This window comes from Garra rufa, chromosome 20 (genome assembly GCF_049309525.1).
Source record: "Garra rufa chromosome 20, GarRuf1.0, whole genome shotgun sequence".
In the NCBI taxonomy this organism is placed as follows: domain Eukaryota; kingdom Metazoa; phylum Chordata; class Actinopteri; order Cypriniformes; family Cyprinidae; genus Garra; species Garra rufa.
This window is the reverse complement of record NC_133380.1, coordinates 15,197,836-15,216,039: the sequence shown is the minus strand read 5'-3', so window position 1 is coordinate 15,216,039 and position 18,204 is coordinate 15,197,836. Positions and strand designations below refer to the sequence as shown.

General features: G+C 36.6%; 1 protein-coding gene across 1 annotated transcript in view; it reads right to left on the bottom strand.

Moving 5' to 3' along the window:
• Window positions 1–481: 481 nt before the first annotated feature.
• The window catches only part of eif4g3a (eukaryotic translation initiation factor 4 gamma, 3a), a 60,638-nt gene continuing 42,915 nt past the window's right edge, over window positions 482–18,204 (bottom strand). Inside the window, exons 17-34 of the mRNA XM_073825473.1 lie at window positions 17,909–18,106; window positions 17,626–17,772; window positions 16,974–17,210; window positions 12,075–12,179; window positions 11,207–11,345; window positions 9,587–9,690; window positions 8,798–8,888; window positions 8,560–8,680; window positions 8,240–8,457; window positions 6,980–7,098; window positions 6,434–6,606; window positions 6,190–6,315; window positions 4,870–4,951; window positions 4,576–4,674; window positions 1,974–2,120; window positions 1,787–1,868; window positions 1,566–1,712; window positions 482–1,485 (exon numbers count right to left, since the gene is read on the bottom strand). Coding sequence (XP_073681574.1) covers window positions 1,304–1,485; window positions 1,566–1,712; window positions 1,787–1,868; window positions 1,974–2,120; window positions 4,576–4,674; window positions 4,870–4,951; window positions 6,190–6,315; window positions 6,434–6,606; window positions 6,980–7,098; window positions 8,240–8,457; window positions 8,560–8,680; window positions 8,798–8,888; window positions 9,587–9,690; window positions 11,207–11,345; window positions 12,075–12,179; window positions 16,974–17,210; window positions 17,626–17,772; window positions 17,909–18,106 — 2,517 coding nt within the window. The 3' untranslated portion in view covers window positions 482–1,303. The remainder of the gene's footprint in view (window positions 1,486–1,565; window positions 1,713–1,786; window positions 1,869–1,973; window positions 2,121–4,575; window positions 4,675–4,869; window positions 4,952–6,189; window positions 6,316–6,433; window positions 6,607–6,979; window positions 7,099–8,239; window positions 8,458–8,559; window positions 8,681–8,797; window positions 8,889–9,586; window positions 9,691–11,206; window positions 11,346–12,074; window positions 12,180–16,973; window positions 17,211–17,625; window positions 17,773–17,908; window positions 18,107–18,204) is intronic.

The window sequence follows — 18,204 nt, the reverse complement described above, 5'->3', positions numbered from 1 at the left end:
TAAAATAGAAAACAGTTATTTTAAATTGTAAAAATATTATACTGTTATTGCTGTACTTTGGATCAAATGCAGGCTGGGTTTCTTTAAAAACATTTAAATCTTACTGCTCAAAAACTTTTGACTGGTATTGTAGGTTAAAAAATATAATGCAAACAAAACATCCGAAAACATATATTTCATATTTAAACCTATCTGAAAAGCTGGTATGTTTACTGATGACTTATTAGGGTTATTAAATTAGTATACTACAATTAGAAATAGCATTTAGAATTACATAATGGCAAAATAAGAAGAGAGAGAAATATGTGCAATTTGTAAGCCGTTCAGCTGTCTTAAACAGTTCTATCTCTAAAATATTTAATATATTTCTTGACCTACTTTTCATTTATTATTATATTCTCACAATTCTTTGTCCTTAAACACAAGGTAAAAACTGAATCCTGTAAACCTTCCTGCAAAAATAAACAGCACACCATCACGGTCATTTTTGAATCTCGTTTTTCTCTTTAATGTATTTACAAGCTTTACATTTCCTCTGTAGTTCTTCATTACAAGTACACTGAGCAATCCTGGCAATGTTTCGTCTTGCATTAGTGTTTGCACTTCACCTTCAATGCATACAGGTATTTAATGTTGATGTCGGAATTATTTTCATTCCATTCAGGATGCATATTCATTTTTTTACCGTGTTTGCCATGTTATTGGGAAAGTTCATTGAGCAAAAGCCGAAGCAGAAGAACCAGAGGCGGGTGTTTCTCAAAACAGCCTGAAACTTCGGCAACATGAGCCGATCCTGGACCAGCCCCTTACCTCGAGCCAAAAATGTATGCATTTATTTATTTCTGAGGAAACATTTTATTCGTTTTGAGGTGAATCACATGAATCCAGGGAGGCTGCTGACACATTTAAACAAAATTATTATTATTGTTATGATACATGTTTATTCTGTTATTTCTATCAATGTTCTTTTTGCCTGCAAATGTTAAATAGAACTCCATACTTGCAGTCTCTTAAAAAAATAATAAATTAAAGAGTTCAGAACCTATTTTAAGTCTCTTCTTTTAAAAGTAACAAAAGAAAAAAAAAAAAAAAAAAAGTAAAACTTTAAAACAAAAATATTTTCTATATATATGATACAAGTATTTAGTGTTCCCTCTGTTCCATAGAGAGTTCCAGCTCAAGTTGGCCAGCGTTTCAAAGTCAAAGTTCCTGTAAGTGTGTCTATGGCTAGACTTGTTTAGTCTGGATGCATTTCTGTGTTTGTGTCAGTAGGGGGCCTCTGGGCGTCGGCCACCAGCTTATATCAATTATCCTCAGACTCCTCCTCTGCCTCGCGTAACCAGGTGAAGAAAGCGGTGACAGATTTCAGCGCTACGCCTTTTCCCTGCTGTTCCGCTGGGTCTTTACTCGTCTCCCATTGATAGAAAGCGTCTTCCGAAATGACGTCCTCGTCGTAAAGACAGTCGAAAAACATTCGGAGTAGATCTGCGGATAAAAATAGATAAAAATCACGACCTAGAAATCTTTTGTTTAGTTTGCCATCTTTATTTTCATGGGCTACGTACTGGGTGGTTGATCCAGAGCGACAATCAAAGACTGAAGAGCATAAAGTGCTTGCAGCTGCCGCTCAGTGTCCGAGTTAAGGTACTTATGTAATATAGGCAGGCGCCTCTGGATGATCGCAGTGTCCACTCTACAGGATGTGCTTTCATCTGGAAAAGAAGATGAAAGTAACTGATAAAAGGAAGACAGAGATGAAGGCGTTTAGAGTAAGTAGTTTGCTCACCTTTAACTGCTGCTTTACATACAGCTGTCATTAAAGCTCTCAAAAATGGAGAGGAACTCATCTGAGATTCGTCCAAATTAGCCTGAGAAGAAAAGCAATGTTTAAGACTTGGATTTTCTTGAAAACATTTCACTTTAGGCTTTATCTGTTTGATCCATGTAAGAGAGATTCGTGGGATCAGTCTCACCTCGACCCAGTCGAAGATTTGTTCGTCACTAGCCATGTCTTCTAGCAGGAGGTGCTCTAACTGTTTGAAGAGCTCCTCGGGAGTGAGGCTGGGTTTAGCTGTGGCTGGGGACACAGGGGAGACGTCTGACACGGTGAACTCCAACTTCTGGAAAAAGAAGAAAAAGGCTAGTTGATTTTGTGTACTAGAGCACCTTTTTTCATATACAGTTGAGGTCAAAAGTTTAGAAACACCTTGCAGAATCTGCAAAATGTTAATTATTTTTACCAAAATAAGAGGGATCGTACACAATGCATGTTATTTGTTTTATTTAGTACGGACCTGAATAAGATATTTCACGTAAAAGATGTTCATATATAGTTAACAAGAGAAAATAATAGTTGAATTTATAAAAATGACCCTGTTCAAAAGTTTCATTCTTAATACTGCTGTTACCTGAATGATCCACAGCTGTGTTTTTTTGTTTTTGTTTAGTGATAGTTGTTCATGAGTTCCTTGTTTGTCCGGAACAGATAAACTGCCTGCTGTTCCTCAGAAAAAATCCTGCAGGTCACACCAATTCTTTGGTTTTGAAGCATTTCTGTATACTCGAACCTTTTTCCAACAATGAATGCATGAGATCCATCTTTTCACACTGAGGACAACTGAGGGACTCATATGCAACTATTACAGAAGGTTCAAACACTCACTGACGCTTAAGATGCGTTAAGAGCTGGGGAGTGAAAACTTTTGAACGGAATGAAGATGTGTACATTCTCTTATTTTGCCTAAATATCCTTTTTTTTTTCATTTTGTATTGTCTTTCAGAAGCTACAGAAAATACTTATATGTCTCCCAGAAGACAAAATAAGTTATATTTACCCTGATCTTCAAATTCAGAAAGTTTTCACCCCCTGGCTTTAGTGCATTATGTTTCCTTCTGAAGCATCAGTGAGCGTTTGAACCTTCTGTAATAGTTGCATATGAGGCCCTCAGGTGTCCTCAGTGTGAAAAGATGGATCTTAAAATCATACAGTCATTGTTGGAAAGGGTTCAAATACACAAAAATGCTGAAAAAACAAAGAATTTGCGGGATCTGAATGATCAGTGGGGAGTTTAACTGTTTATGACAAACAAGGGACTCATGAACAACTATCACTAAACAAACAAACAAAAAACAATCATAAGGGTAATTAAAAAAAGAAAAAAATATTATACATCTGAAAGTTGAATAAATAAACTTTCCAATGATTTTTGGTTTGTTAGGATAGGACAATATCTGGAATCTGAGGGTGCAAAAAAAATATCAAAATTTAAATTTGTTCAAAATTAAGTTCTTAGCAATGCATATTACTAATCAAAAATTAAGTTCTGATAAATATACGGTAGGAAATTCATAAAATATCTTGATACAACGTGATCTTTACTTAATATCCTAATGATTTTTGGCATAAAAGAAAAATCTCTCATTTTGACCCATATAATGTATTTTTGGCTATTGCTACAAATATACTCATGCTACTTAAGGGTTTGTGGTCCAGGGTCACATATGTACATGTCTTTTATGTGAAATAACTTATTCAGGTCAGTACTCAAATAAATAACATGCGTTTTGCATGCTCCCTCTTATTTTGGTAAAATAATAAACATTTCACAGATTCTGCAAGGTGTGTGTAAACTTTTGACCTCAACCGCAGGTTCCATTTTAACATATTCTCTTGAAAATTTCTCACAGCAAGAAAATATTTTTTAAAGCGTGTGTCATGACAGACACCCAAATCCACTATAATTTTATAAATAATGCTATTTTTGTGTCATGGAATGTAGTTTTAAGAGTTTATAGGCAAGGATGTACTTGTTTAGACTTCAAATATGCAGTTTGTTAATAAAGAATACATCTATTCAAAAATTAGCTTCAACACTTTCAGATGTGAGTTCCAGGACGTCAGCGGCTGTTCAGCGCTCATGAAACTGCTGAAAGCAGCATTGCTTAGGCCAGATCTTCTGGAATTCCCCACTGGCTCTGATGTCTCTATAGTGATTAAACATGAAATAAAATTTGTTTTTGGTAAATCTATCAAGCAGTCTTTTTGGTAAATCTAATGGGGAGTCTTTGCCATCCGATTTCCACTTCAAGGAATCATTTAAACGAAGTGATTCACTAAAATAAGTCAGAATTTCCAATGCTTCATATACGAAAAAGAGCTGACATTTTGGGTATGATTATTAGCTAGTTTGTGGTCACAACTGACCAATGAAAAAACAGTTACCTTTGCTATGTCTGACAAACAATGACGCTCTCACGCTACAAATCACGTTCTCACCCAGTGAAAAATATATCGCAGAACAAAGAGATAAACTGGCAACATGCTGACAGACAAGACAGAGCAGGTTACTTACGGTACGAAACAAGGTCTCAGCTTTAAAATGTTGTCATTCTTTTTTTTAAAGAAAATCAAACAAACCCTAATCAATCACAAATTAACAAGCTAATCAAGGTCTTCAGATCAAGGTTGGAGCTAAACTCTGCAATAAAATGGGCCTTTGAGAACCCCTGGTCAGTTAATTACTCTGTGACACCAGTGCTTCAAATCTGGGAAGGGTGTTCAGGCTACATTCTTACCTGCTGTGAGATGAAGGCAGGAAGATGTTCTCCCTCAGGTAGAAAGTCAGCCCAGTTCAGCCCAGACTCTCTCCACAAGTCTCCAACTTTCCTATGGCTCTATAGCACAATCAGACACATGTAAACAAACTCATCGAACCCAAAACAATACACAAAGCCTTCTACTGCATACTGTTACTGTCGTGGGGGTGTCTATGTATAGAAAGCATCATGCAGGACTCCTAAACCACAGAGGACAACTAGATAAAGATGAACTCAATGCTCTAACACCATGTCAACAGAAGTTGAGCTTACCATTTGTTTGCATAGTAGGTGCAGTATTTCAGAAAATAAGATGGCAGCTCTTCCCACAGGGAGTAGCGGTTTACTTAACTCGCTGCAGAAACAAAACAAATCTCCATTAGATGCTAAACTGAATCACTGTGACAGCTGGAGCCTGCAAGGACCTGGAAATGACTGCAACTACTGTGCACTGCCAAACTGTTAAAGCCCCAGAAGTCAAACCCAACACAATGAGGTGTTTCAGAAGTGACGAGTTGGGGTTTTCTTATCTTTTTTATTTAGTATTGAATTCTGTAGTCCAACTTATTGGGAATAAGTGACAATCCAATAAAATAAAAAAAAGCTGATTGACTTCAAAAAATTTTTCAAAGACTGTTAAATTTCTTTGCTTTGGATGCAGCTCACCTTTTGATCTATGGGAGTTCTGTGAGTTGTTTTAAACTGAATTTTAAATAAATTGTTCAAAAATATGGTAAAACATTCTTGTAGTGTAATAGTGGCAAGGTAGCTGGTGAGGATGCATACTGTACTTTAATAAATATTATTTATAAGCATTATTTTAGAATCACTGAACTACTATTATAGCTTTTATTAATATTTTGGATATTTGAATCCACACCAAGCTGTGAATTATCCTACTTGTACCATGGTCTTTTTCCAGCAAACTAAAGAAAGTGAAGAAACTGTACAAAAAATATAGTTGTTATTTTTGTTTACTTTGTGGACAAGAAGTATTCTCGTAGCTTCACTAAATTACGGTTGAATCACTGATGTCACATGGACTATTTGAACAATGTCCTTAAAACCTTTCTGAGCCTTGAATGTGTCAGTTGCGTTTCTGTCTACTGTATGTAGCATCATAAAACTCTTGGATTTTAACAAAAATATCTTAATTTGTGTTCAGAAGATGAACAAAGGTCTTATTAGTTGGGATTGACAGAATTGTTATTCGTTTTGGGTTAGCTAACCCTTTAGCGGTCCAGCCAATCAGAACTGATTACTCAGACAGACCATGCCACGCAACTACATAGATATTAAGAGAAAATAATATACCATAATACTGTAATTTCATGTCATAGATGCATTTTAGTATAATATTGCATCATATGAATATTATCTTGACTCTGAACTGGAGCTTTAACAGTACATGCATTTATCAAATCGTCCTTTAAAAGAAGATTCCACCTCAAAAGAACATCAGTTTATTAATCAAGCACAACATGTAACAGGATTTTAGGGGTGGAATGTCCTTTTTAATCACAAATTACACTAAAGCACCAAGTCACAAGACCCTTCTCATTCAGTGACTGACGTAGCCAATGAAGTTCTGACCTGAACAACTCTTTCATGCTGATTCCTCCTTCTCTCAGCAGAGGACTGAGCAGCTCAGCCAGGTAAAGCCAAATGAAGGGAACATCTATGGCCATATCATCAGCCTGCTCCAGCATCTCTGAAAACCTAGAAAGACAAGAGATGGGGACAAACCATAGTGCTTTACTACCATTGTATGAAAGTACTGACATACACATCATGCAAACTGCAGTACATTTGATCTTCATGAAATGTGTGTGCTCACCCTTTGTAGAGTTGAGAATGGGGCAAGATGCCCTTCTGAATAAGCTGAAAGTAAAGCAGTCCCATGTGCTCTCTGGCTTTCTGACTGCGCTCCAGTGTGCACTCCAGACCCATGCGCACAAACACGAACAGCAGGGAGGGCTGATCCATCTCCATTACACACTGCACTGCCTCCTGCACACACAAACAGACACAAACACATTAAAAGGGTTCACAGTACTGACAATCACACATATGCATATTTTTGTTTTCTTTGCACACAAAAGGTATTTTTGTAACTTCATAACATCAAGGTTGAACCAATGATGTAACCTGGACGATTTTAACACCTTTCTGTCTTTTCTGGTCCTTGAACGTGTCAGTTGTGTTGCTGTCTATGCAGAGTCAGAAAGCTCTCGGATTTGATAAAAAGTATCTTAATTTGTTGTTACCCCTAAACTGTTAAACAGTAGTTTGTTTTTCATTGTATGTGAACATAGATTGTAGTACATGTCAGGAGTTTTTGTTACTTATTATAAGTGGTTAATGTTAGGGTCCTGTGGTGTACCTTGTAGTCATTAATGTGCAGAAATTCATCGATAATGGCTTTGGACTTCCGCTCAACCTCTTCTTCGGACAGGACGGGCTTCTCTGAAACACCAGTGACCTGCAGCGTCTCAGATTTCACTGCAAAGAAGCAGAGCCTCTGTATTTAGAATATATACAGTTGAAATCAAAAGTTTACATACACTCTGCAGAATAATTGTAATTATTTTACCAAACTAAGAAGGATCATACAAAACACGTTATTTTTTATTTAGTACTGACCTCAATAAGATATTCCACATAACTGCCCACTGTTCTTTAGAAAAATCCTTCAGGTCCTACACATTTTTTGTTTTTTCAGCATTTTTGTGTATTTGAACCCTTTCCAACAATGACTGTATGATTTTGATATCCATCTTTTCACACTGAGGGCAACTGAGGAATCCATATGCAACTATTACTGAAGGTTCCAACACTCACTGAAGCTCCAGAATGAAAAACGATGCATTAAGTGCCGGGAGTGTAAACTTTTGAACAGAATGTAGATGTGTAAATCTTTCCTATTTTGCATAAATATCATATTTTTTTCATTTAGTACTTCACCTACAGAAGCTACAGAAGATACGTACATGTTTCCCAGAAGACAAAATAAGTTAAATTTAGCCTGATCTTCAAATTCAAAATAATTTTCTTAATAACTTTTTTTCTAAAACACTTTTAATGCATTGTGTTTTCTTCTAAAGCATCTGTGAGTGTTTACACCTTCTGTAATAGTTGCATATGAGTCCCTCAGTTTTTCTCAGTGTAAAAAGTTGGATCTCAAAATCATACAGTCATTGTTGGAAAAAGATCAAATACACTAAAATGTTGAAAAAGCAAAGAATTTGTGGGACCTGAAGGTATTTTCTGAAAAACGGCAGGGAGTTTAACTGTTCAAGACAAACAAGGGACTCATTAACAACTATCACTAAACAAAACAAAAGAGTCGTGGATCTTTTAGAGAACAACACAGTATTAACAATCAAGTGTATGTAAACTTTTGAGCAGGTCATTTTTATACATTTTATTTTCTCTTGTGGACTATATGTAAACTTCCTTTATGTGAAATACTGTATTCAGGTCAGTATTAAATAAAAAAATAACATGCATTTTGCATGATTCCTCTTATTTTGGTAAAATATTTACCATTTTGCAGATTCTGCAAGGTGTAAAATACAGCTACGTGGAAAATACAGCTTTAATGCATATGTGTGCAGTAGTTTAAGCATGTGTCTTTGCTCACATGTCTCTGTGGCTCTGTTGTTCTCCATCTCACATTTCTCCTCTGAGATGCTGGCTTTGCGAGCTGCGTGGTGTGAGTCAGGTCCCTCTCTCCATGTGTCCTGAGGGGCCATGTTGTCCGTTAGCTCCTTAGTGCTGCCACCTCTGATGAAGGGGCCCGGACGTGATGGGCCCAAGCTCATCGGCTTTTCATTGCGTTCACGACCAGTGTTGCTTCGACTGGAAGAGACATAAGACAAATGTAAAGAGCTCAAACTTTTACACATTCAAACTCTACTAATGGTTGTATTCATAGCTCATCGCTTCTCAGATTTTGGGTACCTTCCCAGTGTACGTCTGGAATCGGAATCCGAGGTTTGGGCTGGTGGTGGGCTGGGCTGAGATGTGGATGACTGTAGTGCTGAATAACGGTTCAGGGTGCTACTGGCAGACCGTGTTAACTCTGAAATATGGGCATGGATGTATACAAACATGTGATATATAAAACCATAATCTAAACTTCAGTCAATTCAAGATACATGAATGTTGGCTAACAGTCTTTTTGTGGATGTGTTCTCACCAGAGTCACTAGCTTTGGCTCCGCCACTGCTGCCCTTTATCCAGTTGATCTGAGCTCGTGGACCCAGCTGAATCTTCTCATCGATTTGAGGCTGTAATGGGGGATTTGTTGGAGTTTAGAGATCATAGAGGGTAAGAGAGTATTATTACTCCACAACTACATCACAGATGCTAAAATGACTCATCGTTGATTGATAAAGGTCAATTCATTCTGTGCTACACTTAGCAACTGTGATTATAGTCAGCAGGTGGCAGTGTTACCTCAATCAACTGTACCCTCTAATTCACATTCAAAAATGGGTTTTGTGTGTTAAACACAAAAGGGATAGTTCATCCAAAAATGAAAATTCGGTCAATAATTACTCACCCTCACGTCTTACCAAACCCAACCTTTGTTTATCTTCGAAACACAAATTAAGATATTTTTGAAGAAATTCGACAGCTTTCTGACCCTGCATTGACAGCAACACAACTACCACATTCAAGGCCCAGAAAGGTAGTAAGTACATTGTTAAACTAGTCCATGTGACACCTTAATTCTATGAAGCTACAGAAATACTTTTTGTGTGCAACGAAAACAAAAATAACTTTATTCAACAATTTCTTCTCTTCTGCATCAGTTTTTGACACGTCATCGTGACAGATTTCATCAAAAATGTCTTAATTTGTGTTGAGATGAATAAATGCCTTACAGGTTTGGAACGACATGAGGGTGAGTAATTAATGACAGAATTTTCATTTTTGGATAAATTATCCCTTCAAGTATTTGTGCAGTGAATGATCTCTTTACCTTGGAGATCTTGGGGATCTTTGTGGGGTCGATGGTCCTGCTGTTCTTAGTAGTGGGCACAGTGTTCCACGTCTCCTCCCTTTGTGAGCGCTGATCTCTCTGATCTATATCCAAAGAAACAGGACAGGGTTACTTCACAACAGATCACCACTAGCCTATATTAGCTGTTGAACACTAAATCAAAAAAAGCATTCAAAGCAGTGGAACTCAAACAGGGGGCCAGGATCCAATAAGGGGTGTCAACAAACAGCTTGATTGACAGGCGATCTGACCAATCATAATGCCAAATCCGCCATTTTGTCTGACAAACAGATCAGACAGGACAGTAGATTAACTTCGGTGGAAAAATTATGTTAAGTTGAAAAATTGTGTGTATTGACTGGTAACTAAGTAAGGTGCAGTAATATCACGCAGCACATGTGCAAATGCTAACCTAGCTAGGAACTAATTTCAGGTGCTGCGTGATATTACTCCGCCTACTTCGGCCATATTACGGCAGCAAACTTCCTTGACTATTACGCCGGAATGGGATTGTAGCTCCTAATCTTATCGGCCTAGAAAATCGCAGCTTTACATTTTCCTCGCGAAACTCGCGAACGCGATGCTATTGGTCTAATAGGAATCAATGATCTATGCTAAGCTATGCTAAAAGTGATATCGCCAGAACAGGAAAATGGCTGAATGGATTTCAAAACGGTAAAACTCAACTTATTAGCTCAGGGGGAGTTAGAGAATGAGCCTATTTCCAAAAAAAGTGGAGTGTTCCTTTAAAGCGGCACTTAGCAGACTGATCAGGGAACGGTTTCGCTTTAAGTTGAGCATACATTTTCGGTGTTCGGTGAGTTCTGTCACAAAATATACGTCACTCAACCCGACCAATCAGGTTGTGAACACATCACTATGCCTTGAGGTTCGGTATGTTTAGGTTCGCGGTCAAAAATGCCAGTGTGAACGCTTAGCAGACCAGGACCAAATGTATCATTTTCCTTTTTGGTCCAGACCAAATGAACCAAACACACCCTTAGAATATGGGGGGCTTTGGAGTCAAAGAGGTTGAGAACCACTGGTCCAGAAGAATAGTTAACCCAAAAAAATTTGATATCTGTCATATTCCTTACTTTTTAGATTAGAAACCATTCCTTAAAATCCACCTTATTTTTCCTGCAAGAGTGGGAGTGGCCATTTGTAAAAGTACAACTTAATTATGAGCACACTGGTTTGTAGTGCAAACGGTTTTACCATTTACTGCACGTTGTTATTCTTCTTGTTATTTCCCTATAGCAGCTAATTGTACAGGAAGTCTCGCCCATAGGCTTACTTCGACGCTGAAGAATAAGGTGGATAAGAAATCTGTCAAATTACTGTTGCAAGAAACAAACCAAAAGCACAATCAAACGTGGTTAACCAGTAATGCTTTCTCCTGCTCTTCAAACAAGCTGTTTGCTGTCTGCAAAGCCTGCTGTCTGAACAACATGTTCCCATTAATGTTTTGATGTTCGTGCATTATCTCTAAGTATACCTGGAACATCAAATGCGGTTTGTCCTCTGGGTGGCGCAGTAGTTCACCTTCTATGGCTGGAGAAACACTACAAAGCTGTGAGGAAGTGCTGTGGATCTCACCTGGCCTTCTCTTGATGTCCTTAGAGAGAAGCTGCTGATGAACCTTCCTCTGTTCTTCCTGTTCCTCCAGCTTAGCCTCTTTATGGATCTGCTCTATGGTTTTAGGACCCTGGTCTGCTCTTCGAGACACCCAGTTATGCTGGACAATAATAACAAAAATAATCAGAAAGATCAGATGTCTATGATTAATGGATCAGTATCATTCTGAAAACTCCAGATTTTTTTTTTTTTAAAGCTGGGTACAATAAAGGCTTCAACATTTTGAAAGACGCATCCCTCCTCTTTTTGTCTCTTTTCTCTCTCGCACATTTTTATCACTTAAAAGATAAAACAAAACTGAGAAAGACACCAAGCTAAATTACAATATTACACTACAGAAAGATATGAACATAATGTCATGATCAAAAATTATGAACTAGCTGATACTAATTTTAACCTGAAGCTGCTTCTGGGTCAGTGTGTCCGTGCCTTTTTTTATATTTATAAAATTCTGTAAATTATTGTAAATTAAAACTACTGTTTAAAAAAAAAATTTTTTAGAATTATTTTAATATATTTTAAAATGATCTAAAATACTATTATTAAAAATGAATACTTTTATTTAGCAACAATGCATTAAATTGATTAAAAGTGACTAAAGAATATACCACTAGTTTTTGTTAAAGTCAAATGCCTCAAAGTACTGTAGACTACGAAGTGGTTAATTAAAAAAAAATAAGATAGCGAAAGCACAACACAGATGTTTTCCTTCTTTCTGTTACTTGGATCAAAACCAGGCCTTTATAAACATCTGGCAAAGGCTATATGTACACTCTGTCAACACACAGACATACAAACAAACACAATCACAATCCCCCATGGCACTTACCAGTCTCAGATCTATCACATCCTGTACCATGAACCGTATCCGTGACGATGTCTTGCGCTCTTTGACAATTTTCTCCATCTGGTTGAAGTACTGGTCCATACGGGGCTATTCAAGGACACAGAGCAGTGAACGATGAAAAACATATCAGTTGAATATCAAATACTGAGTTCATGAGTCTATGTGCCCTTGAGGATCACAGCATTTCTGCAGAACTACTGATTATAAATAAAGACAGAGTTCTTTATTGTGGCAGTGATGTGTGATCATATAGCACAGATCACAGATCGTCTGTACCCGTCCATTACGGGGATACCGGACATAAACGGAGTCATCGTAAATCTAAAAATAATGTTTTGAGGCAACAAATCAACAAGGTCAAACAAGCAGAACCTGACTCTTCAGAAAAACGCCTCAAGGTTTTGCTGCAAGGTCGGCAAGAAAGAAAGGATGGATACAGAAAACATATACCCTCTTGCCTAACACTTTGCTCCAGGGTTTATGGCCGTCTGTTGAGCCCAGCTGGAACACATTTAGACTGCGTGTGTACAGTGTTCAGAATATATTCACCCAAATGCCTGGTTATTTCTCATTCTTTTGCTTTGCACTGCAGCATATTTAAATTCAGCTCCGTCACTTTGAACTGCTACAATGTCATTTTAATTAAGTACTTCAAATGACAAAGGTATTTCACATCTTCACAATCAGATTAACAATGAAAATCTCAAAGCTACATGATGATAAGGAGCTTTGCTGGGAAACTTGGTGAAAAAAGGTTTTAAAAAGGCTATGTTGAGAACAGCATATGATGTTACTTGTACTAACGCTGCAGTATATACACTATGTATAATGTTCACAGTATGAAAATGTTCTCTATTCTTAAATTAATGAGATGACAAGACAAGGTCTCAGCTTTCAAATTTTGTCATTTTTTTAAGAAATTCAAACAATAAATACCGTTTTGTGGCTCTTGTCGTGAAAGATCACTGTATTGCCTTAATTATATTAATCGACACCTGAACTGATTGTCTTTTCTCATTTACTTAAAGCACAAAATAAACATGAAAGAACATCAGAACGTATTTTATTTCAAACGCGTAAAGACTTCAATACACAATTTTTCAAGCTAAAGTCCACCGAAGTTAATCTACTCTCCTGTCTGATTTGTTTGTCAGAAAAAATGGCATGATTGGTTAGATCGCCTGTCAATCAAGCTGTTTACAAAGGGTCAACTGCATTAAAAATGTTTCTATATTACATTTGTATAATGTTATTTAGATGTCACTCACTGCATGTTATTTAGAAGCTGTTCATTGTAACATTATGAGGTTGTGATAATGTAACATTTTACAATTTTAAATGTTTGTGTGTATAATGGCTGTTTTACTTAATTTAAAGTTAAAAAATTTTTTTGATCAAAAGTGATTTCCATTGTTTAAAATATTTCGATTTCAATTAGACATTGTTGTTTTAAAACTTTCTATTCATTAAATAAATAAATGGCATTTTAAAATAGAAAACAGTTATTAACCGCATTATTTTTTCCCAAATTCTGTTTATTTTTTTCCAAATTCTGTTTATGTTTTAATTTTTTTAGACTCTGTTATAATGGTTAAATTACATTTTATTATTCAAAAAGCATGCCTAATTAATTGAAATCATGAAACGTACACAATTTAACAGCAATCTATTACAAGTTTAACAAAAATTACCTTTTTAAGGACCTATGAAAACCGCATTATTTTTTCCCAAATTCTGTTTATTTTTTTCCAAATTCTGTTTATGTTTAAATTTTTCTAGACTCTGTTATAATGGTTAAATTACATTGTATTAATCAAAAAGCATGTTTGACTAATTGAAATCATGAAACTTACACAATTTAACAGCAATCTATTACAAGTTTAACAAAAATTACCTTTTTAAGGACCTATGAAATTTGTTGAATTTATTTTTTACCAAATTGTGTGTTTTCCACATATTTTCTGGATTCCATTTGAATGGTTTCATAAAACTGTAATAATCAAAGGCATCTCCAAATAATTGATAAAAAACTAAAACATTTTTAATTTAATTTCTTTTTTCCCCCCTCAGAAATACTGTGTTGCATTTTTCTGGTAAATAAATTCCGGCAAAAAAATAATTAAAAAAATAAAATTCCAGTAAACTTTTCTTAAAAATACTGTTTTAATAATAATTTTATTGGTAGTAGTAGTACTATAATTACATCAAGTAATATATTTCTGTCACAGTTTCTTCAAGTTTAACCAAACTTTTATTTTGCCGGGCTGCTGAGAAGACCTTTTAAGTTTCTGTTTTTCTCACAAGAAATAGTAAAATGCTTATTATGTGACACAGATTATGTGATTATGTTCATATGTTCATTTACCCATATTTTGAGTTGGCAGAGGCTGAAAACACCACGAGCATCACGCGTGATGTAACAAAACCACACGTCTGTGTTTTAAGTGAACTGACCTACTTTTGATTTATTTATCCAAAATTTGGCAAATTGTGACATTGTAGTAAATTCCACTTTTATGACTGGATTCTGTGATTCTGTCTGCGTTTTCCGCACTGCGGAAATTATAGTGCCTTAAAAACGACTCAAAATACAGTTCTCACATGGAAAATCTTCCTGCAGTAATATGGTGTTAGGTGTCTTTCTCATAGGAAAACTGGTGACAGTTCATGCATAGTTCATGCTCCAAGGCTCAAACCCAGCACCTTTTCACTTACCTGCCTTCAGCCACCATACCACTATACTACATCAATCTACAAAACTTTGATACTGAACAAGAATAGCAGCTGTCAGAGAAGTACCTAAGATGACATTCACAACACCAACAGTGCTGTAGAGATTGTCTGGCATTGAGCTATTTTCCTCCAACGCACTCACAAAACAATCAGAAGCTGCCCCTCCTCTTTGAGCATCACAGTTAACACCTTGAGCATGAGCTCTAGTGGCCTGCTGAGTGCTGCCTTTCCAGAGTAACGGACTGATTTATTAGTAGCCTATTTTATCAGACAAACAGCAGAGGCGTGCTGAAGGAATGCCAAGTGAACAACAGTGGTTATGTGATTATGCGGTTAGTTAAGAGTGTATCTAAAAATTCAGCTTTTGAGTGCTAAATAAAGCTCAGATCCTTATAAACTGCATTCTCAGCCTCAGATAAAACATCCACAGACCGCCTACAGACCGATACATACCATCTAAAAAATGGCAAGCTCCAGTCTGATTGGCTGCATAGTAAAAAATGTAGTAGTCTGGTGGGAAACAAAGCTGTTTACATGTTTCCCATGCTGTGCACTTTAAAGGTGAAACCAATTACAGGAATTGCCAGTATTTGCAAGGTTCTGGCATTGAATTGTTCCGAGATATCCAAGAATTTTCTTGGAGGATCTTAGAAGCACATCTGCACATGATTTCAAAATCTGTGTTCAGTCAAAATATTAGTTGAAAATAATGTTTTGCCAAACTTTTGTCAATATTCCTCATCAATACTGTGTATATTTCTTGAAAATGTTTAGCTGCTTCATATAAATCTTTAGCATCCTTGATAAATACATTGCAATTCCTTGCAAATCAAAAATCCTTTTAACTCTTATTTGGTGCTTGACGAGTGTTCATTTCAGATGCTATTACTGTACAGTTGAGGTAAAAACATACACCTTTTAGAATCTGCAAAATGTTAATTATTTTACCAAAATAAGATGGATAATAAAATATGCATGTTATTTTTTATTTAGTACTGACCTGAATAAGATATTTCACATAGAAGACATTTACATATAGTCCCCAAGAGAAAATAACAGTTGAATACTAAAATGCCCCGTTCAAAAGTTTAAATACACTTGATTCTTAATACTGTGTTTTTTTGTATAGCTGTTCACGAGTCCCTTGTTTGTCCAGTTAAACTGCCCCCTGTTCTTCAGAAAAATCCTTCAGGTCCCACAAATTCTTTTTTTTTTTTTTTTTTTAGCATTTTTGTGTATTTGAACACAACAATGACTGTGTGATCTTGAGATCCATCTTTTTACAGTCAGGACAACTGAGGGACTCATATGCAACTATTACATATGGCTCAAATGCTCACTGATGCTTCAGAATGAAAGACAATGCATTTAGAACCAGGGGTGAAAACACCTTACACCCTTGGCTCTTAATGCATCGTTTTTTTCTTCTGAAGCATCAGTGAGCATTTGAACCTTCTGTAATAGCTCCATATGAGTCCCTTAGTGTAAAAAATATGGATCTCAAAATCATACAGTCATTGTTGGAAAGAGTTCAAATACACAAAAATGCTGAAAAACCACAGAATTTGTGGGACCTGATGGATTTTTCTGAAGAACAGCGGGCAGATTAACTGTTCAGGACAAACTCAAAAACTATCACTAAACAAAAAAGCACAGCTGTAAATAATTCAGGCAACAACACAGTATTAAGAATGAAGTGCATGTAAACTTTTGAACAGGGTCATTTTTATAAATCCAACTATTTTTTTCTCTTGTGGACTATATGTAAATGTCTTTATGTGAAATATCTTATTCAGGTCAGTACTAAATAAAAAATAACAGGCATTTTGTATGATATTTTGGTAGAATAATTAACATTTTGCAGATTCTACATGGTGTATGTAAACTTTTGACCTAGTACTTATCAAGTAGATGCTACCTTGATATCTTAAAGTGCAGCTCTTGAGCAGTTCACTCAAGTGGACCACATTAGTGAGATGAGGTTTTACAGTGGTTCTACTTTCCATCATGGTCATATTAGACTACTTAAATTTAAAAGCAAAATATTCTACCTCAGTTGCCTTTCCAGGGGATATTCCCCACTGAAATTAAGAAACACAAATCAATACAGCTTCAGAATGCATGATAACAAACTGTTGGCCGAGTTACCTTGGCTTTTTCGAAGTCAAGGTCTTTGCCGATGGTAGTGAGGAGTCTGCAGAGGCACTCCAAGCTCTCGTCATCGTGGTTTTTTAGTAGTTTCACCACACAGTCATGCATGATGGGCTCTGTCAGCATCTTGAGCTTGAACAGCTCACCGATGAATTTGATATTTCCTGTGGAGCGACGCCGGGCTTTGTCCTTTGCCTCCTCTAGTTCCTCCTGGAGTCTTTCCCTTTCTGTGGGCTAAGAAAGAGTTACATATAAGTCCCATAATGCTCCCAATAATGTCTTTTAAAGAATACTGCAACCAAAAATTAATTCTGTCATTATTTACTCCCCCTTTTCATGCAAAAATTTAAATTCTGTCATTAATTACTCGCCCTCATGTCGTTCTAAACCTGTAAGGTCTTCGTTCATCTTCGGAACACAAATTAAGATATTTCTGATTAAGTAGCAGAACCACTGATGTCACATGGACTATTTCATCGATGTCCTTACTACCTTTTTGGGCCTTAAACGTGTCAGTTGCATTGCTGTCTATGCAGGGTCAGAAAGCTCTTAGATTTCATCTAAAATATCTTCATTTGTGTTCCAAAGATGAAATAATGTCTTAAGGGTTATTGATAATCAACATAAACAATCATTATTGAATAATTACTGATGTGGCAGAGTCCAGCTCCTTTTGTTTTTTCTCGAGTACAACGTCGTCCACTTTGTCCCTCTCGAATTCCTTCTGACAGCGGTTCAATAGCAGCTTCCGGAAGTTTACCGTGGTATTAGGTTTGTCTGCTGTGGGCACTTTTAGCTACAGTTGGATCACAAGAGGAGGAAATACTTATGACACACTGAGGAATGAACAAAATGAGGCAAAATAATGGACAGTCCAAAGAAAATAGACAATTGCACAATGCACAATTAACACCAAAGTGCACAGAACGTACCGTAGCCAGGCAGCGACACATGTTGGCGTAGGCCACAGAGAAGCTTGGCTCATCTATGGCTTTCTCAAACACAAGGTCGATGACTCCTTTTAGCCTCTCCTCTGTGTTGATTGTGAGATCCGTCACCTGCTTCATCAACTGATGAAACATCTGTGGCGTGAGCTTGTTCAAAATGCTACGAACTTTCCGGAACAGCTCCTGAAGTGCCAGAAAAGCCAACACGTTGCAGTTAACAGCGTTCAGATCAACAAAACAACCTTCAGATAAACTAAACACGCTTTCTGAAGTGACAAATC